General features: G+C 43.4%; 5 protein-coding genes across 12 annotated transcripts in view; 4 read left to right on the plus strand and 1 right to left on the minus strand.

The window, feature by feature from the left end:
* pitpnc1a (phosphatidylinositol transfer protein cytoplasmic 1a) overlaps positions 1-5333 on the plus strand; it is a 38334-nt gene extending 33001 nt beyond the window's left edge. For both annotated transcript variants that reach the window (XM_076996843.1, XM_076996842.1), the window contains exons 7-10: positions 424-516; positions 2273-2428; positions 3360-3423; positions 3821-5333. In XM_076996843.1, the coding sequence (XP_076852958.1) occupies positions 424-516; positions 2273-2428; positions 3360-3423; positions 3821-4134 (627 nt within the window). In that variant the 3' untranslated portion in view covers positions 4135-5333. The remainder of the gene's footprint in view (positions 1-423; positions 517-2272; positions 2429-3359; positions 3424-3820) is intronic.
* Positions 5334-6336: 1003 nt separating this feature from the next.
* Positions 6337-10216, plus strand: dxo (decapping exoribonuclease). 2 transcript variants are annotated; one of them, XM_076996845.1, is made up of 6 exons: positions 6337-7340; positions 7678-7904; positions 7994-8210; positions 8700-8835; positions 8939-9033; positions 9131-10216. In XM_076996845.1, the coding sequence occupies exons 1-6, from the start codon at positions 6988-6990 to the stop codon at positions 9249-9251; spliced, it is 1149 nt and encodes a 382-aa protein (XP_076852960.1). In that variant the 5' UTR covers positions 6337-6987; the 3' UTR covers positions 9252-10216. The 2 variants fall into 2 exon arrangements, with proteins under 2 accessions (XP_076852960.1, XP_076852961.1); XM_076996846.1 differs by having other exon boundaries at positions 7212-7340; positions 7745-7904.
* A 365-nt stretch (positions 10217-10581) lies between these two features.
* Positions 10582-14447, minus strand: slc25a17l (solute carrier family 25 member 17-like). The gene is made up of 9 exons (XM_076996847.1): positions 14184-14447; positions 13457-13517; positions 13262-13328; positions 13009-13163; positions 12618-12734; positions 12256-12401; positions 12006-12101; positions 11805-11887; positions 10582-11429 (listed from the first exon to the last, which is right to left on the minus strand). Exons 1-9 carry the CDS (start codon positions 14256-14258, stop codon positions 11282-11284), a joined length of 948 nt encoding a protein of 315 aa, XP_076852962.1. The 5' UTR covers positions 14259-14447; the 3' UTR covers positions 10582-11281.
* Positions 14448-15152: 705 nt separating this feature from the next.
* Positions 15153-18495, plus strand: anks4b (ankyrin repeat and sterile alpha motif domain containing 4B). Its single transcript, XM_076997508.1, has 2 exons — positions 15153-15445; positions 16961-18495. The coding sequence occupies exons 1-2, from the start codon at positions 15285-15287 to the stop codon at positions 18060-18062; spliced, it is 1263 nt and encodes a 420-aa protein (XP_076853623.1). The 5' UTR covers positions 15153-15284; the 3' UTR covers positions 18063-18495.
* A 463-nt stretch (positions 18496-18958) lies between these two features.
* On the plus strand, positions 18959-25582 carry LOC143508390 (kelch-like protein 24). Of its 6 annotated transcripts, none has more exons than XM_076996848.1 (12): positions 18959-19075; positions 19364-19459; positions 19820-20106; positions 20540-20866; positions 21241-21384; positions 22149-22335; positions 22542-22688; positions 22958-23089; positions 23310-23486; positions 23677-23823; positions 24190-24355; positions 24588-25582. In XM_076996848.1, the coding sequence occupies exons 3-12, from the start codon at positions 19837-19839 to the stop codon at positions 24757-24759; spliced, it is 1869 nt and encodes a 622-aa protein (XP_076852963.1). In that variant the 5' UTR covers positions 18959-19075; positions 19364-19459; positions 19820-19836; the 3' UTR covers positions 24760-25582. The 6 variants fall into 6 exon arrangements, with proteins under 6 accessions (XP_076852963.1, XP_076852968.1, XP_076852969.1 ...); XM_076996853.1 differs by having other exon boundaries at positions 22961-23089; XM_076996849.1 differs by having other exon boundaries at positions 18989-19075; positions 19361-19459.
* Positions 25583-25617: the final 35 nt, after the last annotated feature.

Raw genomic sequence — 25617 nt, forward strand, 5'->3', positions numbered from 1 at the left:
ATACTCACTGTCTGGGCTCATTTGTTTTCCTGTGCGACTGCAGTGCTGTGCTCTTGATCCACGCCCACAGGATCTTCGGTCTCTCGCAAACGCTTGCCGTTTTGTGAGCGTTATCCACAGAAGCTTTGATGCAGAGACGCTCTCTAAACCTTCAAAGCTTTTGTTAGTCTCTGAACACTCCGGAGGCTCAACATGAGCAAAAGTGGCAGTGAGACGTCACATTATGCAATAGGTCCGCTTCTACCTACTTGCACCTTTAGTCATGCAGCCAGAAACCCAGAGCTCCCCCTAGTGGCCAGAATAAGAACTGTGCCTTGTAAGTACGCCTCCGATGCTTTATGGTCACATATTGGACGTTGGACACACCCGTTTGAAGGTGCAGTACTGCCTTACACAGTTTGTTTCCTTTACTCTTTGCTTCAGATTTTTGATGAGCCCAGAGACGAGGACACCGAGGTGTGTTTTATTGACATTGCATATGATGAAATCCCTGAGCGCTACTACAAAGAGTCTGAGGTAAGGGGGAAGATGGAACACCAACTTTCCATAGTAATCTTGCTGATCTGGGATCAGTTTTTGCCTTTCATATCCTAATATATAAAATATCATTTAAATGTGTTTTAATGACCATGGGGGTGCTGATCCTAGATACATGGCCCATGTACTTTGCTGTGATCCTGCATCAGTCAGCATGTTGTGATGCTCGTTCACAATTTAACTGCTAGTAAAAAGTTCATAGGGGGGAAATGCATGTGTTTACTGGGTGTCCTCTGTCTTTTATTTAGCCTTTTCTTTTTGCAAGATGTTGAGGAAAGCAGAAGAACAGAGGATTAAACCATCTGGCTGCTTCTGACTTAAACAGATTCAGCTGAGAGACAATCACTTTCTCTATAATGGGTAGCTGGGTCTGATCTGTGTCATCCCAGACACTGGTGGTGCTCATTACTGTCTCACGCACACACACACACACACACACACACACACACACACACACACACACATCCAGTTCAGCACCAGGGTTTGTGCTGATCCTTGTTTATTTGCATCATATTTCTTATGCATTTAATAATTGGCAAAAGTTCATGAAAAGTGACTCCCCATGGGAGATGCTGTGAATGATTTGTAGATGTCTGATGTGCAAACAGACGTCTGACGTGTTACGGGGCGCTTTTGGCGTGGATTGTGTCTTCCACTTAGAATACTCTGCATCACTGGTTTATCCCTTTATCCTTTTATAAAAGGTTGAAGACCATTAATCATTTCTCTTTGCTTTTACAGACGTCATTAGAAAAACTGGAACAAATATTATAAAATGTTCTTTCACGGACTGTCTGAAAGGTCTTTTGATAGGGCATCATCGCAGTGGTACAGTAGCACAAAGGTACATTTGTGGAAAATTAGTATTGAAAAGGGTGAGGTTACAGTCACTCTGCCTCACTTCCACTTGGAATGTCGAAACATCAGTCAGAGTCAATCTTTGAGAGAAACATCTTCTGTATCAGTGAATACTCTAATCACTAGCTTGTTTTTATCTGCTTTTCCAAACGTTGGTTTTGTTTATGTATGCCCTGAATCTGCCCTGATCTGTAGTGTATGGTAATGCACCCAAAACCACATCTTTCCAAATATATATGGGAAGAAAGTGATGTCTTTCAGGAGCAGCAGATCCCATAGAAAACCAACATAGGATGTGGGTTTCATGAAGAACGTTATTGTTATAATGATGGAGCCACGTGAACAGCAAAAAAACTGGTCTTCAGTTCTTTAAAAGAACCCAGACCCTATTCTTTCATCCTTCCTGCCTGTATAGAATGAGTTATCCCAGTGATTACGGTGATTACTTCTCTAACAACTCCTCCCTAACGTGCGAGTGGGGCTCATTAGCTTACAGAAACCGGCTCGTTAATGGAGGTCTGTGAGACGAGGATAAAGAGGGACCCCCTATTGTGCCACGCTGCAGGAGTCCTCCCTAAAATGCCTTCCCATCAACGCTGCCATTCGTTACGAAGCAGGGTCTGATGTCGGAGCAGGGGGCGTGTTTGTCGTGCAGCGTGTACATCCTGCGGAAGATGGGGCGTGGTGACAGTATGCTGTGAGATATCGTCTGAGCAGCTAAGGAAATCTATATCCAGAGTGTGTGTGTGCAGGGCAGGCAGAAGCCCTACTGAGACTTATGAGGCGGTAATTGTATTGAGCCGGATGGAAGGAGGCGGCCTTGCAGGAGGAAACCGTTCCTATGCCATTTCCGCAGTGTTCGAACGCTCTTCCATAGGACCCTCGCTGTTTTAAGTCGGAGAAGACGGCGCGTGGTTTGCTGCAGGAGGGCTGGAGGGACACCCAGGACCCCATCATGTGTTCTTATAAGCTGGTGACGGTTAAGTTCGAAGTTTGGGGACTCCAGACGCGTGTCGAGCAGTTTGTGCACAAGGTGTTTCTCCCCTCCTTTGCTTACAAATGTCTTTGGCTGTCCTTGTAACCTTTGGTACCTCCACTGCTTGCTGCTTGGCCCCGCCCACAGTGTTCCCTGACACTGCTTGGCCCCGCCCACAGTGTTCTCCAACACTGCTTGCTGCTTTTAGCCCCTCCCCCAGTGTTCCCCAACACTGCTTGCTGCTTTTAGCCCCTCCCCCAGTGTTCCACAACACTGCTTGCTGCTTGTAGCCCCTCCCCCAGTGTTCCCCAACACTGCTTGCTGCTTTTAGCTCCTCCCCCAGTATTCCCCAACACTGCTTGCTGCTTTTAGCCCCTCCCCCAGTGTTCCCAAACACTGCTTGCTGCTTGTAGCCCCTCCCCCAGTGTTCCCCAACACTGCTTGCTGCTTTCAGCCCCTCCCCCAGTGTTCCCCAACACTGCTTGCTGCTTGTAGCCCCTCCCCCAGTGTTCCCCAACACTGCTTGCTGCTTTCAGCCCCTCCCCCAGTGTTCCCCAACACTGCTTGCTGCTTTCAGCCCCTCCCCCAGTGTTCCCCAACACTGCTTGCTGCTTGTAGCCCCTCCCCCAGTGTTCCCCAACACTGCTTGCTGCTTGTAGCCCCTCCCCCAGTGTTCCCCAACACTGCTTGCTGCTTTCAGCCCCTCCCCCAGTGTTCCCCAACACTGCTTGCTGCTTGTAGCCCCTCCCCCAGTGTTCCCCAACACTGCTTGCTGCTTGTAGCCCCTCCCCCAGTGTTCCCCAACACTGCTTGCCCCTTTCAAGTATCCCTTTCCTCCTGTACCTCCAACCATTTGCATTATTCACAGAGACTCCTGTTTATCCTAACCACTTTCCTTAATGGTTGGAGTTAATAATGACACTATTCCTAACCACTGTTTTTCTCTTTGTCTCTCTTTCTCTCTCTCTCTCTTTACCTCTCTCTCAAGGTGATAAGGGACGTACTGTCACTCGGTCACAGACAAGCCTTTGCTTGGGTGGATGAGTGGATCGGTATGTTGACTAAAAATTTGAGGTCTCTCCTGTATCAACTGTGTGTGTTATCATTTTATATTACACGACTCAAATTGTATACCACACACTTTGGCCCTAAAGTATGTCTGCTCCTGTCTATCTCAGTGCCTGTTTAACAGTAATGTCCTGCAAGAAAAGATGTGATTATTCCCATGTAGGCACCATGGGCGTCATTCATTACATCATTTATCTGCTCCCCTACTCTGGCTACCAGACACAACATTGCTGTACGATGTCATTATTCTTCTGTTTATCTGCATCACATCTGAAAAGGAGCTGTCCTTCCATCACTGCTTATTAGTGTTCACGTAAAGCGTTGCAGGGGGCTTGGACCACTTGGGCGTTGGACTGAGAGACCGTTTTTGTCTCCTTACAGACATGACAATGGAGGAAGTCAGAGAGTACGAGCGTGCCACTCAGGAGGCCACCAATAAGAAACTGGGCACCTTTCCCCCGGCCATCTCCATCAGCGAGACCCCCCTGCCGGCTTGTGCCCGGAGCGGGCCCTCCAGCGCCCCCTCCACCCCTCTCTCCACCGAGGCCCCAGACTTCCTCTCAGTTCCCAAGGACAGGCCACGGAAAAAGTCAGCCCCGGAGACACTTACCCTTCCCGACCCTGGGAGGAGGGACTCTGGGTATCGATTTCCCAGCCTGTTTTCCTGGGGTTCCAGCTCACCTCAGCCCGAATGACCCACGGAGGCCCCAGGTGACAAACGCGCATCTCAGACATGTGTCTGCTAGTCACACCCGCAGTGAGCCAGTCTCTGCTTGAATGAGGAGGGTGAGACAGGGAGGTGTCAGCTGCCTGAACCCGTCTTCCTTACCTCAGACCTCAAATTCCACACAGGGAGTCAGTCAGGATCGGATGAACAGCTGGCTAAAGAGCGCCTTCCGACTTTCTCCAAAGCATCTTAGTCCACGGTTAGCAATATCTCAGGAGCTGTTTTGCTAATGCAAAGAAGAGAGTTGCATTTTTGAAATTCATAGTTTTCCAACAACTGCAGATTTGACAATGCAGAGATTGTGACAATGTATGCTACTCAACTGGGAAATTCAAACTAGAAATACCAACTTCTTTTGTAGTAATAGAATTTGGTCCCCCTTTTAACTCAATCTCACAGATGGGCTTGTGTTCAGTACTTTGATTTTACTGTATTCCAGTGTTAACCTATGTAGACGTTTCTGTTGTGCTTTTCTGTTTGTTGTTTTTTTTCTGTTTAGGTTGGATTGGCTTTTTATGCCACAGTCCAATAAAAGAGCCAATGACCCACAATATGGGTTTACATTTCAGTGTTGCAGAATATATATTTATATTGTACTACAGTTCATAAATTATAATATATAGCTTCATTTCATGACAATATTGGCTGGTTATTCTGCAGAGCTAAAGAAAATGGCTTCTATCTCATTATTCATCACTCCAGTGTCCTAACTGGAAACCACTGGACTTAATCCAGACAATGTGTCATAGTCTGTTACTGTATATATGGACTGGCATGCTTCCATATATACAGTAGCTCATTGAGTTGTCAGTTTGAGTGGTGTTCTACCATAACATAACGAGGTCATAACGTGGAATGTATATAACACTATTTTCATGGTTCAACTCTATGTGATGTGTTGGTGTATATGAATGGAAATTATTGAGATATCTCTTTTTTGTATATCTCGATTGCTATATTATCTACATGTGAAAAGGAATGCTTAACTCTGGACACTGTGCTTTGTGATATGAGCCTCTGTAGTCGTTCTAGTTCATGCATATCTGTAATTGCATAATACAAGTAGGTCCTACACAATTTTATGGCACAAAAACTTCAAGCACATGGCCATATGAAATGATAATTGATGTAAACAACGCCTTTAAAAATAAAAATTGTAATGGGTAGTGAAAATATAGTTCAGTGTATACATGTGTTGTGTGCTTTACCACCGACCAGAACATCTGTCATTCAGCAAACCATTCAGGTAAAGGTGGAGAGATTAATCGTATTATGTACTCCCTCTAGTGGCCAGACATTTTAAACACGTAAGTTATGGACATTTACTACTCTTTCAGATTAAGTTAGGGTAGAATAAAATAGACTTGTACTGCTTTACAAATTAGACTTTGGCTGAATAATCTGGCAAATTCTATTTCAAGTTAAAAACAAAGTAAAAACCTGAAAAGTCACATATTAATCAAAAACATTTTTAAAACATTGCATGTACCTCTAGGTGCTGTTTTTGTGCGCTCAAAAGCAGAGCTAGGTGAAAGACTGATTTTGGGTCACACCGAATATACGATAAACGGGTGTGGTTAGGTGTGCTGCCGCGATATTCAAATCAGTAAAAAGCCTGTCGTTCTCTTTAAAAGTCTATTCTGAACGGGAGAATGAGGTAGCGAGATCGCAAGATCGGAAGCGTCAAAAACAAATCAGACGAAACAGACATAGGGCTACTTGTCTGGAAAACAAAGAGACGTAATGCTAAAGTCTATGATACTGGAAGGAGAACTTCCAGGCCTGGTGAGATTATACTGGCCTGAAGTGCCTCAAATAATATACAAAACCTCAATCTCTTTTAGAAACGCTCTGTTGTATAGGAAGCACTTAATACAACATCCATCCATCCATTATCCTCTGCTTATCTGGGTCCGGTTCCGGGTCAAGGAGGCAGTAGCCTAGCAAAGAGGCCCAGGTTTCCCTCTCTGGTGCCACCTCTTCTATATCTTCTGGGGAGATACCGAGGCATTCACAAGACAGCCGAGAGATATAATCTCTAAGGAGATAATTTTAGAAATAATAGAAATATAGAAATAATTCACCAAATCACCAAATTGTGGTATATGAGGGGGACTTTTTAAGGCAGTTTTTAAAACAACTTTTTAAAAGGGCAGTTTATCAGTTTATCACTGACTCTTGTTGTGAATACCTATAGCTGTGAATTAATCCCATAGTTTAAGGGATTAATGTTATGCAAAATGACTTTTGCAACCAAAAGAGAAGGGAATTTTCTTATAAGCTGCAGGGGATGGTTAGCCACAAGATGCTTGACGAGCGTCTCGCTGCGATTTGTAGTGAGGAGATTTAAACATCCAACTCGACCCTCTCGTTACAGACATGCAAACAGTAGTCTGGCAAGAGGTCTTTTATTTTGAAAGCGAAACTATTATCGCCGTGCTATAGCCTGCGCAACTCCATCTAAAACAGTTGCGACCATGTTGTATTATTTACATTGTTTTAAGTCTCAACAACATTGAATGTGCATTCTGGGCAATGATATTTTTATTTTATAATTCTGTGTCTGAACTGTGAGACATCTAGGTTGAGTAGCTAGCTTGCTCAACCGATGTAGCTATATTGGTATTAGATAGCAACGCCACTTAGCAGGCCTATATGAATATATGTATTTATTTGTATAGGTTTGAAGTACCAAACTCGTTAATTCGCTACTCGAGTGTTGGCTAGTAAATCATCTGAATAGACCTAGTATAGCTCACTGGCTAGTAAGTCAACTTCGCTTTTCAGCTCGTTAGCTTTGTGGGACTAGTTGGCTATCGACATGGAGTGTCCCCGTAAGCGCTTTCGGCCCGGGGGTGAGGTACTTCCCTCGGTCCCCCCGTCCCTGAGTACGCGGAGACAGCTGTATGAGCGCAGGTTCCCGGTCTACAAACAGCCCGTGGAAGTGGGCTGCTTCTCCTTGGACTCGGAACGAAACTTCTTTAACGATGCCAGACAGCTTCGTTACTACGTTGAGCCTGGTAAAAGCCCCAACTTCAACCTGAGGGACGGTTATCGCGACCGCTTCGTAAAGAGGGACGACGGAGTGAAAGAGGGACTCGATCATTTGTTGAGGTGGATTTTGGAAAACAGGACCAAGCTCCAGTCAGAAACCTCTACCTCCTCATCTTCATGGTAAGAAGATCGTCTCTGAATCATGGGATGTACTCATAATATGATTAAGTCATGGCCTGGTGGTTAGGGAACTGGTTTTGTGACCGCAGGTTTGTGGGTTCGATTCCCAGACCTGAGGCCATGATTGAGGTGCCCCTGAGCAAGGCCCTTAACCCTCAATTGCTCACTTGTATAAAAATGAGATTTAAAAAAATGTAAGTTGCTCTGGATAAGGGCGTCTGCCAAATGCCATAAATGTAAATGATTCAGTGGTGGTCCTCATCCTTACAACATTGCCATGTTGTGGCTGTGTTTTCACAGTCCAAGCCTGGACCACTGAACCACATTACATTTTCAGTGCGCTAGGTGTGGACTTTGTCACATGGCGAGGGCACTTAACCAAGCTGTTGACCACTCCATACGAGACTCAGGAGGGATGGCTGCTGGCCGCGTCCAAATTCGGCGGCACCATTTACATCAGCGAAGTGGAGACGGAGGCTGCGAGACGTGCCCGAGAGAGTCGCACGGAGAGGCTAGAAGAGATGATGTACTGGGGTTATAAGTTTGAGCAGTACATCTGTGCGGGTATTACATCTCTCCCTTTTCAAAATGTTACTTTTGATAACCCGTGTAACTTGTATTTTTCACAAACATTTTCCATCTTCTTTATTTAGGTGACATGAATGGTGTACCAGACCAGGGCGGTGTGGTCAACACAAACGAGGCATTCTGTACTGTGGTCCAGACTCGTCTGGCTGACCATAAGCTTCTCTTCTCTGGGGAGGTGGACTGTCGGGACAAAGACCCCAAAACCCCTGCTCCATCCTGCTATGTCGAGCTCAAGACCTCTGCTGAAATATGCACTCCGAAACAGCGCAGTAACTTACACAGGTGTGCCTTTGTTTTTTTTTACTAAGTGCAATTTGCTCTGGTGAAGAATGAGATTGTGTTTTTAATCTGCGGGCAGTCATGGCCTGGTGGTTAGGGAACTGGTCTTGTGACCGGAAGGTCGTGGGTTCGATCCCCAGACCTGAGGCCATAACTGAGGTGCCCCTGAGCAAGGCCCTTAACCCTCAATTGCTCACTTGTATAAAAAAAAAAAACGAGATTAAAAAATGTAAGTCACTCTGGATAAGGGCGTCTGCCAAATGCTATAAATATAATCTTCTGTTTCAAAATAAAAGCAAAATTTAACGAAAGGCATCACATGTGGGAGATGAACACAACACTTTTATCTGTAAGACTGTGCTGTGTCTTCTTCTACTATTTATTATGATTTTGATATTTAACACACAATTTCTGGATAAAGACTCGGGACTGATAAGTATGACGGTAACAATAACTGAAGGTTTAAATAATTTTACATTATTATGTTTATAGATACAAGTTGCTGAAATGGTGGGCACAGTCATTCCTCCCTGGAGTTCCACGAATAGTTGCTGGGTTTCGAGACCAGGATGGAATAGTGGTGTCTGTACAGACGTTCCACATCTCCAACATATCCCAACTCATCAAGGTTGGTCCAAATCAAAATGAAGTAATTGACTGCAGTGCAGTACTTGTTTTATGAGGGAGAGTGAGTGGTAGTTTAAAATGCTTTCTGCTGTTTTCACATTCAGAATGAGTACAACTGCTGGAAGCCAACAGTCTGTATGAACTTCTGTAGTGATTTCCTGTCCTTTGTCAAATCCATGGTAAAAGAGGATGATCCAAGGTGTGGTTTACTATATCACTTACTCAATTCTGTTTTCTGCTAATCTAAACACATGCATCCCTGTTTTTTCTCTGAAATGTTTTTTTTTTCTTCCCAGATTGGTGTACCTCTTTTCATGGGAACCACACAGAGACGTGACGTTTTCTGTACACAGAGACACTCCGCACACATTCCTCCCAGACTGGTATGTGAAGGGCATGGAAAGCCACTGTGCCTGAGGCACGCAGCCCTTAAGACTGATCTGGGATCTGTGCATATATAATGGCAGAAGCTGGCTAAGCCTTTCTGTGTGTAAAAGCAAAGGATGCAACCAGGACCGTCGATCGGTGCCAAGGATCAAAGTCCTTGGCTTTGCTGTCAGAAACAATTTGTTTTTGTGTGTTTTTGTTTGTCTAAAGAGATTGATGTTTTATCTAAACTATCATCAGTTTTACTATAAATCATGGTCACCACATAATATTAAGCCACACAAGAATAACTAGTAAATAAATGGTCAAGTTCCTCTTTTATGAAAATCAATTGATCTGTACTAAAGGGAGCATCTTTTAAGGTCACTGTTCAGGTGACGTCTGTAACTGATATTTCTGTGTTAACTCATAAGTGTAAAAACAAGGTTTTTGTTCAAGGTATGTTTTATTACAGTTCATATCAGGCTTCATTTCACATTGCCCAAAGCAAGTAAACAAGTAAATTAGTATATAAAAATTCAAGTAAATTTAGTATGTAAAAACAATACAACCAAAATAAAAGGACGATCACTTAACATGTGCAACCATGAAGGTCGACCTGTTTAAACTGAAGTACACTGCTTTAATGTTGTACAAAGATCTCCCACTAGACACATAATAGGACGGACTTTGGACAACAGATGGCATTCTGTTGGACAAAAGTGATGTAATAATTACTTATGTGATGTAAATAATTTGGCTTTAATTTTGCTGAATTTTAGATCTAAAATCTGTTTACCGCCATTACATCAAAATGCATTTAATGTATATGTAGACTCAAAAATAATTTTCACTTTAAATCCAATGTAAAGTACAATATCTATAACATTAATCTTCTTTACACTGGCAACTTAAGTTGCAGTTAGAATGATATACTGCAGTATATATAATGCAGTTAAATACCAATTACCTGGTTTAGAGTTATCAGCTAAGACTTTATATAAACCACAGCAGGTCATTTGGATGAAAAATGTGGCTTCCATTCTCTTGCATTAAAATGTTCACTGTAAATATTAATTGTTGTAAACACTGCAAATATCGTCAGTGCAGCTGTTAACTACTGCTTGTTCATGTCAGAGGACATGTAATGAAATATAATAATCTCCCTTTTCAAGTTTTGTGTGAGGCCCAAATTAGGATTGGATACAAAAAACTATTTAATTTCTATATCCTGATTATGAGAAACATTACACTTTTAAAAATGTAGTAGGATGCAATTGATGTGAAAAACTGGAAGTAAATAAATATTGTAATTATTTTCAAATTAATAAAAAAAATTAATGTCAAAACTATGATGACTACCTCTTTTTCCAGTTGAGGGCCAAACAGCTGCTAAGTCCATGGGAGTCCCCATGTGATGTGATGCATCTAGCTAACACGGAGAGTTATAAAATCCACATCAGCTGGCTTATAATTGCCAAACATTGCAAAAGAACACGTTAGGTGTTCAGCTTACAATGTAGTTACAGGAAGCTGCTTGCCAACGTCAAAGTTTAATTCTGTGCTCATTTGTGTGGGTTCAGTGTCCTCAGCCCATCAACCCACATGAGTCTGGGGAGGAGGTGATGAGGACAGACAACCCTCGCCAAAATTTTGAGTTTTGACTGCAGAGCACTTCTTTAAGCCATCACACAGTTCTACAGCTCTGAGCAGTTATCGAAACGTGCTAAGCAAGGTCGTAACTGCTCTCTACCAAACCATGTTCATGTGGAAACGCAACTGGCATGGCTGCCTGCTCATCTCCCCTACTCGGAACCATTCAGCCCTGCAGTAAGAAAAGGCCATTTTCTCCTGAGGCCACCCCTTCAGCCATGACATCTCACAGTAAAGACGAAAACCCTGAAACTAAGAAACCAAAAGGCATTTGAGTAGACAGTAATAAGACACAGATGGACTGAAGCCATAGCCAGATTGACCTACATCAGCACAGGGAGGATGGCTAGGACGTGGCGTGTGCCTGAGTCAGGTTAGAGAGGTAGTACATCTGGTTAGGTTCAGGACTACTCTTCACGCCGCAGCTCTTAGTGCTTCAGCTTCTTATTGAGGCCCATCAGTTTGAAGGTGACCGCAGCGATCTTCTCATAGACCACGAACATGAGGGCCGCCGTCAGCACCGTCTGCAGGAGCTTCGCCTCCAGACCTTTGTACAACCCAAGCACGCCGTTTCGCCTGAAAAGGGCACACGGGCGGAGACAACAGTGTAGTCCATCTATGAAAGAAGTTATCTGTAGGGATGTCACGATGCATCATGACAAGATACATCGCCATGAAGAAATGTACGATACGACGTTGTTTATTATGCTAATGCAGTTGCATTTTTTGAACACCAGAGGTCGCACTTGACCTATTACGAGGCTGTTATTATAAACAGAGGAATGCGTTCACTTGGTTAAAATAGGGTGATACATTTTGTTTACAGAATATTTTGATGATAAAGCATCTGCTCCTAATGTCTATTAATTGGAGGGTACTATGATTTGTGTGCATTTGTTACACCCCTATAAAACATTTTATTTGAATGTGGCAGCACCTAAATGGACCTACTTGATTCTGTCCATTAGTAAGTACAGAACATTGCGCAGGCTGCCTAGGAGACCCCCAGTCTGTTGTGACTTACACTGGCCAAACTGAAAGAGAAACGGAGATGATGGCACATTAGTAAATAGTGTTATCTCAGAACTAAAACTCTGATGTAAATGTGAACCCCATAGCCAAAGCTAATAAGGTAATAAGACATTTGATTACTCTCAGAATGGCCTGAACGGTCTGCAGTGGATACGTGGCAGATGTTGCAATAGCTTTGGCGATGGCACCGATGAGGAAGATCTCAAGTGAAGACACCTGAAAGGCAGTCAAAACAACACGCAGTTAAGCAGTAGAAACACATACATGCATACATTGATGATCCTTGAGAAAAGATCCAGTGCGTCATGAAACCACTCATGATTCCCAATTCATGATTCGTGATTCTTTTGCTGGCGTGGCGCGTGCACACCTTCTTTCCCCCCCGGACCGCCCTCCTCTTCATGCCCTCGTAGAACATGAACTGCACGGCTGGGTTGAACACCAGCACCAGAGAGGGAAGCGTGCCGTTCCACAGGGTCCCCACTCCCTCGTTGGCGATGATCTGAGAAAACGCATCTAGGAAGGGAGCCCGAAAAATGTCCTGAGATTTCTACTGGCCATTGTATGTTAGGTTTCTATAGCAGCTACAGGATCAACCAGTGTATCCGAGACAAACATGTTTAAACACTTTTTTTTCTTTTTTTCTGGGAGAGGTGCGTATGTCTATTGAAAGTCTGCACCTCTGTGAAGTACTGATTGTGTAAGGTGTTGTTCTGTGTTCCTCGGACTGACCAAAAATGCCCTTGTAGTGGGTCTGGTGGAGGTCTTCATTCCGGAACTTTGCTCCCTGTAACTTCAGACGAGTGTTCACCACCCACATGGGCGTGGTGAGGAGCACGTTCACAGCTCCTGCAGGAGATATCAGCAGCCACCGAGTTAATGTCCCATTCCCCCCAGGGCTGAACTGCACCACGTCATACTCCTATTAGCATGTGGCCTATTGCCTTTATGTTGGCCCAATTGATTTTTTTTCATAGTCGTTACAAGAGGTAAAGTGCCAACCACACAATTAGCCCTTAACTATCTCAGGTCAAAGGATGTTATCAACCAGTGCCACTGTAAAACCTTCGTTACTACAGAGTAAGCTACACTGCAGAACAATCTGTGTGTCCTGCTTGGTCACCTGCGATGAAGCCCATGATGAGGTCTTTGCCCGGTCTGGACTGCCTTTCGCCCGTGACCATGATTCGCTTCAGTGAGTTGAAAGTGTAGAAGTAGACAAAGTTAGAACAGCACAGGCTAGATATTACAGGAAACCAGCCACGATAGAGAGCCATTCTGCAAAATCACAAAGGAAATAAGGAGTAATGTGTATATGCGTCATTGACAGTATATAGAAAGATTTCATGGATTAGTTGATACCACAGAACACTTACAGGCCTTCTTCTTTTGCTATCTCAGCCAGGATGACGGGGGTGGATTTAGACTTTCGGTTTTCATCCACTGAACCACAGCAGTTGTATGGATGCATAACGATAAGAAATAAACGACGATGAACTGAATTCACGACCCCCGAAGATCAAAGTCACAGTTGTAAAAGTGCTATAATCAGTGACATGTCAACCTCTTACCCTGCAGTCTGATTCTGGCTGTGTCCAATGGGAAGAAAACACTCATGGCCGTCACACTGCCCTGTGATCAACGTAAACTTAGTTGTTTTCCTTATTGTAACTGAAAACTAGGATTTTAAGAATCTTAAGATGATAAATCATGACGAATTCAGAATCAGGAAATACATTAAATATCAGGGTTAGGTTGTATACATGACTGAGGTGCCCTTGAGCAAGGCACCTAACCCCAACTGCTAGGGCTGCCCACCGCTCTGGGCATGTGTGCATCACAGCCCCCCTAGTAATCATAGGGGGAAACCGATTATGTACATATTTGAGTAAGAAACTGCTTATGCTGCATGATTTTGAATCTCGTAATGACATGAAGGACGAGGCTGTGTTGCACTAACGCTGCCTACCTGAATGCTGTCACCACGATCTTACACAGCGAACAGGTGCATTATGCAGTGCCGGTAATACTGAGTGCAGCTGTATATCGTGAATTAGATTCATCTAGATTATTCTCTTGGTTCTATAGTAGCATTTGGGCAATAATTCGGCCTAAATTAATTTTTTAGACAGCCTGCTAACCACACTAACGATCATGGTCTGTTTAAATGGGGAAAATACATACGGTGTTTGTACATGTACATCATTTCAAGGATAAAAACATGTCATACACGTTAAACTGACTGCAAATATTGCGATAATAAATAAAGGTAAAGCTGGGGTTGTGTTGGCATCTTACCATTGCGCCTGCAACGGCGTGCACGAGAGTGTCGTACGACAGGAGACCGACGGCTGAGCCTCTGTTGTCAGACATTTCTGCTTCTTGGCTCTACAATGAAGGTTATTAATTCGACTTTTTAAAAGGTGAGACGGAATTAGATAGACTTTTCAAAGCACTGGTTCATGGCAAAGCATTGGCACGAATGACAGCAGTGGTCAAACTACACAAGTGAACATTTTCGATACAGTATATTTCCGCATGATTGTACGGCGATATTACTGGAGAGCTCAGTGTTCTTCATCGCCATCTGCCGTTTGGATGTATTATAAGGTAGAAGTGCACAATAGTCTATTTGGAGATATTAGTGATTGGTGGCATCACTGTTGTTTTCGATCCAAGTCCATGTAATACTACCAGTGCAACTATCTCCAAACCGATTCCGATACCAGATAAGACCATAAGTCTCCAATATTAATAGAGTAGCCTAAATCGTTGTAATTTCTGCGCATGTAGGCCTACACACACCATATGCAAAACAGCAACTTCCCCATCAAAACAAAAAATATTTTTTAGCTATAATGTACCAATATTATCATTATCAAGTGTTGGTGTTCATATCAGCTATGGTTGCTTTAACAGTTGCTTCGACCTCTAAGAATGTATAAATTCAAATTACCATCTTACAGTAACCTACCAGACATGATACTCCAAATATGTGTGAAGAGAATGTAAAATGAGATATTGTTTTTATTGTAAACAAGAAATAGCTTCATTAAATTTTGTAATTCAGTTTTTAATAACACATTTGGAACATTTGTACATTTGGTTGAATTAAAATGTATTTATTGTTGTGGCAAATGTTACACGTCCATTTATTTTACACTATTACTTCTACTGAGCGAGCCAACATTGTGAGCTCTTGAGAATCACACAGCCAAAAGTGAACTTTGGTTTATTGCTCCAACTGAGTGTTAATGATGTTGGACACCTGGTCATCTGGGCAACTCATCCACACTTCCTTCTCCTTTCTGAAGAGAGAAAGGTCTAAGGATGTTCTTTTAAAGGTGTACACTTGTGTATATATATATTTTGTTCAAAGCTAACATATTTATCTCAGCCATGTCAAGATACCATAAAGCAGCTATTGATGGCTATTTGGACCTCTTAAAAGAAGCCACTAGAAAAGATCTGAACACCCCTGATGAGGATGGCATGACACCGACTCTATGGGCTGCTTATCATGGACGCCTCGAAGCTCTTCAGCTTATATGCAGCAGAGGGTAAGTGTCATAATCTGCTGTTGAGAATTCGTGAAGCTTAATATTTTAGATTTTATAAAGTAAAAGTCTTTATATATTTTAGCCTACCACAATATCCAAATGGTTGCTGCTGCGTTCACTGAAATGAGTAAAATGCAAAAGTCCCTTAATAATCGGTGATGAGAGTTATTTATGAATTAGGCTTTAGTAATGCTTACTAAATATGATTTCATTATTAGGTTAATCAACACAGAGAGAAACATATAGGGAGAAAAGTATAAAAAGGGGGAGAAAAGCCAAGCCAGTACTCCCCCGCACAAACAAACTCAATAAAACCTTTATTTATCACTCAGGTTAGTTACAATTACTACTGTTTTTGTGTCAAATTCTTGGATTCAGGATGTTTTTTTTTTGTCAAAAAGTTGTCGAGTTTTTAGAGTTTTAGAGATAATGCAAGACAATGATTTTATTCCTTATGAAAGTCTATGAGAGTCGATACTCTATAAACCTGTAAATAAACTAAATTTACAAATGTGTGTCCTTGATGTGCTCAGAAATGGCATTCTGTTTCTTCAGAATATTTTACTAAGTACAAAGGTTGCCTTAATTACACCTCCTCACAAAGGAATGTAGTGTGTTTGTATGTGATCTATAAAAATTATAACCCAGCATGAATCCAGTTTGATACACTATGTACAAGTTGAAATTGAGTCTTGAAGTCTTTTACAATACAAAGGCAATTCCAATGTATAATTTCTGTGGAGCATTGTCAGAGATTGTTGTCTTCTCTCTTTTCATAATCAATCTTTGCTCTCTCCACTCCTGACAGTTCCATGAATGAAGCCTGGTATATAGTCAAGGGAATTATATAAATGTGAAACAAACCATAAAACCCATGTTTTATAATGAGATAACATTATAAATTAAGAAGTAATTGGTTTTATGGAAATCTCATTTGTTATCAGCACTGAACTATTGTTTCATCCTGGACATTAGCAATGGTACTATGTCATGGTGTATATAGAGATAAGGTGTTACTGATATTGCAGTAGGCATTTTAGATACATGGTTGGTGTATGCATGTGGACTTTCACTCTTAATGGATTACATATTAACTTGTATGTTGGTCACAATGTATTAACAATAATAAATCAGAGATATATGATAAAACAGTTGGCTAGTAAACACTACAATAGGTATGTCAATTACATGGCAATATCAGTTTACATAAATAAACTCTACATTTACGGCATTTGGCAGACGCCCTTATCCAGAGCGACTTACATTTCTATCTCATTTTTTATACAAGTGAGCAATTGAGGGTTAAGGGCCTTGCTCAGGGGCACCTCAGTCATGGCCTGGGGATCGAACCTGCGACCCTCCGGTCACAAGACCAGTTCCCTAACTGCTACGCCATGACTGCCCACTCTATAGATGACATGCAGCTATAATTGAATCTGAGGTATATGAGTGAAAGAACATGCATTGATTTGTGTTCTTAACAACTCAACAATGTTTCATGGCTCTGTTTTACAGTGGAGATCCCAACAAAAGTGACATCTGGGGAAACACATGTTTACACCATGCAGCCACCAACGGCCACATGGACATACTTAGCTTCCTGGTTAATTTTGGGGCCAATCTCTTCGCTTTGGACAATGACTTCCACTCTCCTATGGATGTTGCTGCCTCTCGGGACCAAATGAGCTGTGTACGCTTTCTAGACAACGCCGCCTCCCAGCAAACCGGCCAGAGCAGCAAAAAAGTAGCACGCTTGAAGAAGCAGGCCGTCAAAGATGCAGAGCAGAGAGTGAAATTGTGTGAAAAGGTGAAGAAGAGGCATCAGAGTAAGATGGACAAAATGTACCGCAGCGGAGGCTCTGTCCCCGATGACACAGGAAGTGGTTCGGTGACCATGAGCGGCGACAAGCAGCTGTCAAAACCCATCGCTGCAGACATGTCTGGATCCATCAAAATGACACTCAAAGGGACCTTCCAGAAGAAGCTTAGGAAGGACAAAGGTACTGCGCCGAGACAAGGGGACAGCAATGTCATATACAAAAAACAAGATAACGGAACCACAGAGAAGCCTGACTTTGTGGACGTCTTCAACGAGCAGGATGAAGATGAAGAGAATGAAGATGGAATGGGTGGTTTTAAAGATGAGGATGAAGAAAGTGCAGATCAGCTGAAGGAGTCCATATTCAATAGGCCTGGCCTTGGGAACATGGTTTTCCGAAAGAACTTTTCAGTGGAAATGGGCGTTGAGCCAGATGAATTCATAGGTGGAGATACAGAGGACCTGGGCTTCCTGATCCGCAAGGAAGTGTTTGAGGCAGAGCAAGATGAACTGGAGGACTACTCACAGTTACCGTGGAAGCAGGAGGAAATTGGACTGGATGAGGATGATGAGGAAACCACACCTCTGGATGCCTTCCTCACCTCTGTGAACCTGCTGGAGTTTGCCCCTGTGTTTGTTCGTGAGCAGTTAGACCTGGAAGCCCTCATGCTCTGCTCAGATGATGATCTTAAAAGCATCCGCATTCAGCTGGGGCCTCGCAAGAAGATTCTAGAAGCAGCAGCTCGAAGGAAATTGGTTCTGGAGCAACCCGGTGTCATGAAGGACACCTTTCTGTAAAGATAGATTATCACCCCTTATACATGACTATTTTCAGAGTCATTCAGATGAGACTCCTTAAATGGTTAACCTGCTTATTCATAGATGTTTCTGTAATTTTAATTTTTAAATGATTTTGCAAAATAAGACTCAGATTTTTGAAATTATGAAATCTTGTTTTAAAGGCATATATCATTTAATTTTGCTTAAAATTTCTTTGTTGGATTTTTAAATACAGTCATGTGATGGCATCCATGTGCACTAGTTGGATGTTGAATGGTGTTTCTGACAGAAATAAGTAAAGAAGCTGAAACCATCCTTCATTGTTTGTAGTGTTTTGTTTTTTGTTTGTTTACTGAATAACCAATTCACTCTTGACTTGCATTTATTTATTATCTGGACAATTAAATATATATTCTGGTTTTAACATTTTGCAAAATCACAATCAGAACTACTTGCCATTTATACATAGACCTTAGTTTGGTTAGACTATTTATCTGGTTTATATGTAGTCGATTTGAATGCTTGGAAATCAAGCTGGAAATGATTAAATATCCAATAAAAAAAAGAACAAAACTAAATGTGCGTTTTGTGTTTTGTTGTTAGAAACGGTTGTTGTTATAAAAAGCAATAGCCTTTTTGTGCCGTGGGGTAACCACTATTTAAAAGTTTCGTCTCCGTCCCTTGGTATAGAGCAGAAACAACAGAGTTATATATTCGGATTATCTGATGAGCTAATTGATTGATATGTGTAAACGATACACAAATAAAAAGCTTAAGAAGGGAATTATATTAAATGTAGTATGTGCATGTGCATGCGCATGCGGAATATGTGGAATATTTTCTTACGAAGACTTAACAGTATAATCAATGAAGGAATCCTCCAGAGCCGTAGGTGGCGATATAGAGTCATGTTTCAATACTTAGTTCTACATGTTTTCAGTGAAGAAGAAATGGCGTCACGACTCGCAAATAATTCGAGGTCGAGATATGCAGGTTTTATTTTTTCTTGTTAACTACATAATTTTTTCCAGGTAAGACCATGTTACGCCCTCATGGTTGTTGTCATGGTTGTGATTTTGTGCATGTTTTATACAGTCGGCACAAGTAAACAAGGATAAAATCGAACATGTATGCGCAAAACTGTCGGGTCAGCTGGAGTGACCAGTTAACTCCCACTGGGTCAGGAGATTAAACGGAGGCTACTTGTGAAATCTATTTATGATCGATTTTACTCGTTTTATTTTCGGTCTTCACTTTAATGTGCAGCCTACATTAACAGCGCAAGTATAAATAGTGTGTTACATGTGCTTTTGAAGCAGATGATTTCTTAGAAGAGGATTATTTACAGGTGCCCACCCATTTTATGGCATCCATTGCGCATGGATGAATAAACTCGATACAGAGCAGTAATCACCGTAAGTAACCATAGATGTGTGTCCCTCAGTTTCTATTGACATATAAAAACATTTTGAAGTTGTTTAAATAAAACAGAATACCTAAATACGCGTACATTCGTGCTGTTTATTCATCCTCAAGAAAATGTAGACTTTGTAGACTAACAAAATGTAGACTAACAAATCTTAAAACTGTTAGGACATCTTTGAGCAGTGATTAGAAACTAACAATGCTGGTATAATTACAACCGTGATCATATTTGCTGCAGCATTTGCGCCTTTTAATAGCCTACGGTATGCCAGTCAGATATGTCTGCTTAACAAATTTAGTGCAGTATTTTTCATCCATGCATTCAAGACGTTTATGTTTCACTCTTGCAGCCTGAAATAGTGTCAGAATGGAAATCATGGCTGTGAATATGCTGACTAGCTCTCCCACAATGGCCATGGTTCCCCTGTCACCGTGTTCAGAGGAGCCTGGCCCCAAACCCCGAACGCTGGACAGTGATGACTATGTGTTCATTGAACCACGCCATCCCAACAAGGTGCTAGAAGGTCTGAACAGCCTCCGGCTTAACAACGCCTTCTGTGACGTCACCCTGTGCTGTGGAGGGCAGGAGTTCCCCTGTCACCGCATCGTGCTGGCCTCTTTCAGCTCTTACTTTCAGGTGAAGTTGTGTCCTTGAAACGTCTTAGCCACACCCCACTTTATTGGGCACCCTTAACCATGCCCCCCTCCCACCCCACACTCATCTTCATCATCTTCATGGTACTAATTTCTTTACGATCTCTAATTTACTATAGAGTGTGTGCCACAAAATCATACTATCATAAGTGTCTGATTGTTTGACATTTTTTTCTGTACCACAAGATTTAGTGTATAAGATGTGGGGGGTTTAGATGGTGTCTGATGGCACATGGTTCAAGATGGGAAGGTTTTGTACATGCTACACTGGCAAAGTAGGGAACTTCATGTCTACCCTACTTAGTGATGACTTGCACCGCGATATGATTCTCTATCAGGCTTCATGCATTTTGAAGTTAGGTACATATGAATCTCCACTGCTCTAGTTGACCTTGAGTGATCCCCCCCACCTGCAGGCCATGTTCTCCACCGACCTGATGGAGTCACGGCAGGAGCGGGTGGCCATCAACGGGGTGGAGCCGCAGATGATCGGCATGCTGGTGAGCTACGCCTACACGGCGGAGGTGGTGATCTCCAGGGCCAACGTTCAGGCCCTGCTGGCCGCCGCCAACCTCCTGGACGTGATGGCGGTGCGGGAGGCCTGCTGTCGCTTCATGGAGTGCCAGATGGACGAGGTGAACTGCGTGGGCATCCACTGCTTCGCCGAGGCCCACTCCTGCAGGGAGCTGGAGCGCCGCAGCATGGACTACATCCAGCAACACTTCAGCAGCGTGTGCCAGCAGGTGGGCGTGGCACACCACCCTCCACACCTCCACCCTCCACACACCCCCGGCCATGCTGCAAGCCACCGCCTGTCTCCTCACAGCTCTCCTTGGAGCAGAAACAGGCCTGATTACCTGAACTGTAATTAAATGTGTGTTATAGTCAGTAACTCTGATAATGTCACGCACCTGTTACATTTGCTGGTTGATTAACAGGTTTCGTGGATGTGAAATGCTCTATAAGTACCCCCCCCCCCCATGCCAGAATTATTCATGACTCATCAAAAAACAAATCCTAAAATGTTTTTAAAATCTTAAGCAATGTACGTAAATTCTGACTCGTGTTTTTGTAATCTAGGAACGTTCAGTTTTGATGTTTTGCCTGGCTGTTACAGGAGGAGTTCCTCTCTCTGTGTGCTGATAAACTTACTGAGATCATCTCCAGTGACCACCTCAATGTACCAAGGGAGGAGACTGTGTTTGAGGCAGCTGTGCTCTGGCTTGAGAAGAGCACCTCCCGCAGGCAGAGTTTTGAAAAGGTAATGAATAATGGGACATCGTCAGTAAGTTGCCTCTGTGATTCATGACTGCAAGGACACAATCTGTTGGTGTGCTAAATGCTTATTGGCTGTTGTCACAGGAGTTTTCTCCTTGACATGCCGGAGCTGGTAACATTTTCCAAGTTCACCCAATGACTGAAATCTTACTGCGATGCAATCCCCATATTAGTCTCATGAAATGAACAAGTGTAAACAGAGTCTCTTTATGCAGCACTAGTGGGGATTAGTGAACGTACTTCTGGTGTGATTGAATCGTTTGATGGCTGTGGTTCAGTGTCACTATGCTGCCTCAGTGTGGAAGGAGTTTCATGTTAAGACCCCCAATCCAGACAGTCCAAGATTGGGAAGAAGCCAAAACAGATCAGCTGTCACTTGTACCAAGGCAGTCTGGTCAAGGTCAGCTACTCTGGCCATGCTATTAGTGTGGTTAATAGGCACCGTGCTGCACTAGCTGTGTGTGTGTGTGTGTGTGTGTGTGTGTGTGTGTGTGTGTGTGTGTGTGTGTGTGTGTGTTGGGGGTGGGGTGGGGTGAGGTGGGGGGTTAAGCATGCAACAAGGCCTAACAACATGGAAAACATAAACAAGTGATTTGGGAAATCACAGAGGGCTCAAACACATTTCGGTGGTGTAATACTGGTGCATTGATCATGTTGTGCATAACCCATTTCTCTTATTGTAAGCCAGTTGTTATTTTGTGGCCATGGTGCCTAGAATAGTTCTGTATGTTTGATTGTGATCTGAAGGTGCTTGAACACATCCGACTACCCCTGATCAGCCCTTACTACATCCATGACATAATCGAGTCTCTGGATGTAGTGAAGGAGTCTCGGAAGTGCCAGAAACTGATATCAGAAGCCAAGGATTACCTACTGCTCCAGGACCGCAGGGGAGAGCTGTACAGTCCCCGGGCCAGGCCTCGCCGAGCCATGGGTACAGGAGAGACATCATCACAAACACACACACATATACTTAAGGCAAGCATTTGCATAAATACTGGTACAGGTCACACTGAATGAACTGAATTTTACAACTGGTTCCACAGTTTACAGTTACAGTACACTCTTTTAGTGCAGTTTCACATCTGTTTGAAGAGCACCACCCCTGTGTGTGTGTGTGTGTGTGTGTGTGAGTGACAGGCACGGCGGAGGTGATAGTCACGGTAGGTGGGGAGGACGATAAGGTTGTGCTGCGTAGCGTGGAGAGTTTTGACCCCCTGACCAGCCAGTGGAAGAGCTTGGCTTGCCTTCCCTTCGCTGTGAGCAAGCATGGTTTGGTGGTGTCCGGTGAGTGTGTGGTCATGACCTTATTGGTCGTTTCATTGCATCCTGGGAAATGGAGTTCTCAGAGCTCTGCTACTAAACTCTACTTCACGCCGTTTCTTTCGGAAACATAATTTTCATCATATTGCAGTACAACAATAAATCACTAACTGTTCTACTATGCACTTCAGTTTTGACTAACATAAAAGACTTTTGTTAATTTCTCTTGTTGAACTCTTTTTCACTCTGAGCGGTAGTCAGTACAGTTGTTCTTCTCGCCACACTGGTGTCAGCAGGTTCCATGCTGTATCTGGCCGGGGGGGAGTTCCCGGATGGCTCAGCTAGCAGGGAGATGTGGCGCTATGACCCGTGCTTCGACTCCTGGTTGGAGATGGCCCCCATGAACGTGGCACGATCCGAACTAGGTGAGACTGGCACTGACACGCAAGAAAGCACATTGTTGTATCCACATGACACCTCGGCTATTCCGGTCTCGAATGTCCCAGTCGTGCGTCAAACTGTGAACATTTGGAACGGAGCAGAATATGGAATGTCCTGTTCAGCTTTCAGGCGGGTCCGTGTCAGAGTGCTGCGCTGTGGCCGGTTAGCGTGGTGTAACCGGTTGTGTCCGCTTGGTTGTAACAGGCCTGGTGATGCTGGACGGATACGTGTTTGCTGTGGGAGGCTGGGAGGGGCGCTCACGCCTGGACTCGGTGGAATGCTACAGCCCACACACCAACTCCTGGCAGTTTGTGGAGTCAGTCAAGATGGCAGTCACGAGTCCTGCTGTGGTTGCACTGGATGGATTACTGTATGTCACAGGTAGGGTTTGATGTCACACCGAGTGACATGCCGAGTGATCGCCATGGATGTGTTTGATGCCAAGCCAGAGTGAGTGTGTTCATTTGAATAGCACCTGTCATACACAGCAGCCCAAAGTGATTGAGAAGAGACAAGAAATGTAAATTCTTTCAAAATGGGGTCGTATTACTAAGGGAATCTTAATCCATAGGTGGCGCTGTTCTTGAAGATGGAGATGGAACTGACCTAGCACAAGTGTACAACCCTAAAACACACGTGTGGACAGAAGTGGCCCCCATGCAGATCGCCCGCTCTGGCTCCGCAGCCTGCACCCTGAAGGGCAAGATCTATGTCATAGGTGAAAGGTCAACACGTTTATCTTGTTGCCTATCTTACTTGCACTTTTGGGCATAACGTTATGGAACTTGCATATCGTTACATCCCATTTAGACATGTGTGCAGTGCAGGGAACATGAGATTATTTACAGGCTCCATAACCTGTGGGAAAACGAATGTGAAAATCAAATGTAGACCGCACAGGCAAAACTGGGGTGATGCATTTTCTGTCTGAGTTATTGGCTGTAATTGTGATTTTGCACCAGTAATACTGAGTGGCATTTCCTTTTCGTCTGTAAAAGACACTCTGGCTGCCGCTCTACTGTGCCCTCCTAGTTCATGCTTTTAGCAACAGCGTTTCCTCTCGTTTCCTCGTCCTATGCCAAAGGCGGCTGGCACGCCTCCACGGAAAACACGGATAAAGTGGAATGCTACGACCCGATAAGCAACAAGTGGACCATGTGTGCCCCGATGAAGGAGCGGCGCTATCGGCCCGGCGTGGCAGTCGTGGACGGACGAATCTACGTGTTGGGCGGGGAGGAGGGCTGGGACAGGTCTGACATGTTTTGCCACATCACATATGCGGATGGCCAAAAGCCATGTGTGTTGTTTTTGTTAGTGTAATATATTTTATTGGTTATAATAGATCAGCTGGACTTTCCATATAAATATTATTTCTAGATATATACTGAAAAGCCCTTCTTTTAAGTATATATAAAAGCAATTTTTGGCCCACACTTCTGTTTTCCTGTTGGTTCAAAGCTGTCATGATACGTTCCTCCCCAGGTACCACGACACCATAGAGCGGTACTGTGACGAGACGGACTGCTGGGAGATTGTGGGCGAAATGCCCACCAGTCGCAGCTGGCTGAGCTGCGTGTCCCTGCAGCTGAGGAAAGACACTCACGTGACCGGCCGTCCCGGTGCCGGCTCCGAGACGGAGTTTCCGGTGGACTGAACACATCAAGGGTTGTGTGCATTAAGCCTCACACTATATCTGCCCGCAACATGCAGCGACTGCCGTCCGCGTGGGCCCGAGACAAGGTCAAGGGGAACCGCTGTTGCAGTGGCCGCTGGATGTAGTTCTGTTTGCCACTTGGCTGTGGAATAGGACGTGCCGACCCACTGACTGGTCTTAAGAAACTAGTTGTGTGGTAATCTGTCCTCTGGGTCCATTCCACAGAGGGATGGCCATGAACAGTCATGTGCCAGTCTGGATGTGTGTTCTAGTCTTGTGTACGTCATCCCCTCTGAATCTGTGAACATTGGTATACAGGGTTCTATGTGTTAGCGCTGAACACAATGTATTTCATGATCGTGAAATACTAATGTGGTTTTGCTCCACACCTCAACAGTCACAAATGTGAAGTATTTTTGTACCATGTTTTGAATGGTATGTTTTTGTATTTATTAGGTTTTTGTGTTAGACATTGTATGGAAGTGGGTTATCTGTAATTTATGTAGTAACCACTCTGATAAAAATGAATAGATTTTACAGCATTGGGCAGTTAGAATCTACCAACTTAGTGTCACCTACAGGTATTTGTTTTGTAGTTACACAAGTAGATGAGCAGTGTCAAAACCACTACAAATTAGCACATTAATTAAGTCTCCCATTACGTCTGATAAGTGTAACTCCAAATTGCAAATAAAAATTTATTATTAGGTCTCACGATTAATATTACAAAAAAATGTGGCCTTAACCTTTAGAATAGTGTTTTGTCTTCAAATTTTGTCAGTGATGTTTGGGTTGTGCTATTAAAATATGTATTCATAATTTATGAAGATGTCACTCAGAATTTGTGCATAACATCAG

Source organism: Brachyhypopomus gauderio, chromosome 2, assembly GCF_052324685.1.
Source record: "Brachyhypopomus gauderio isolate BG-103 chromosome 2, BGAUD_0.2, whole genome shotgun sequence".
Lineage (NCBI taxonomy): Eukaryota > Metazoa > Chordata > Actinopteri > Gymnotiformes > Hypopomidae > Brachyhypopomus > Brachyhypopomus gauderio.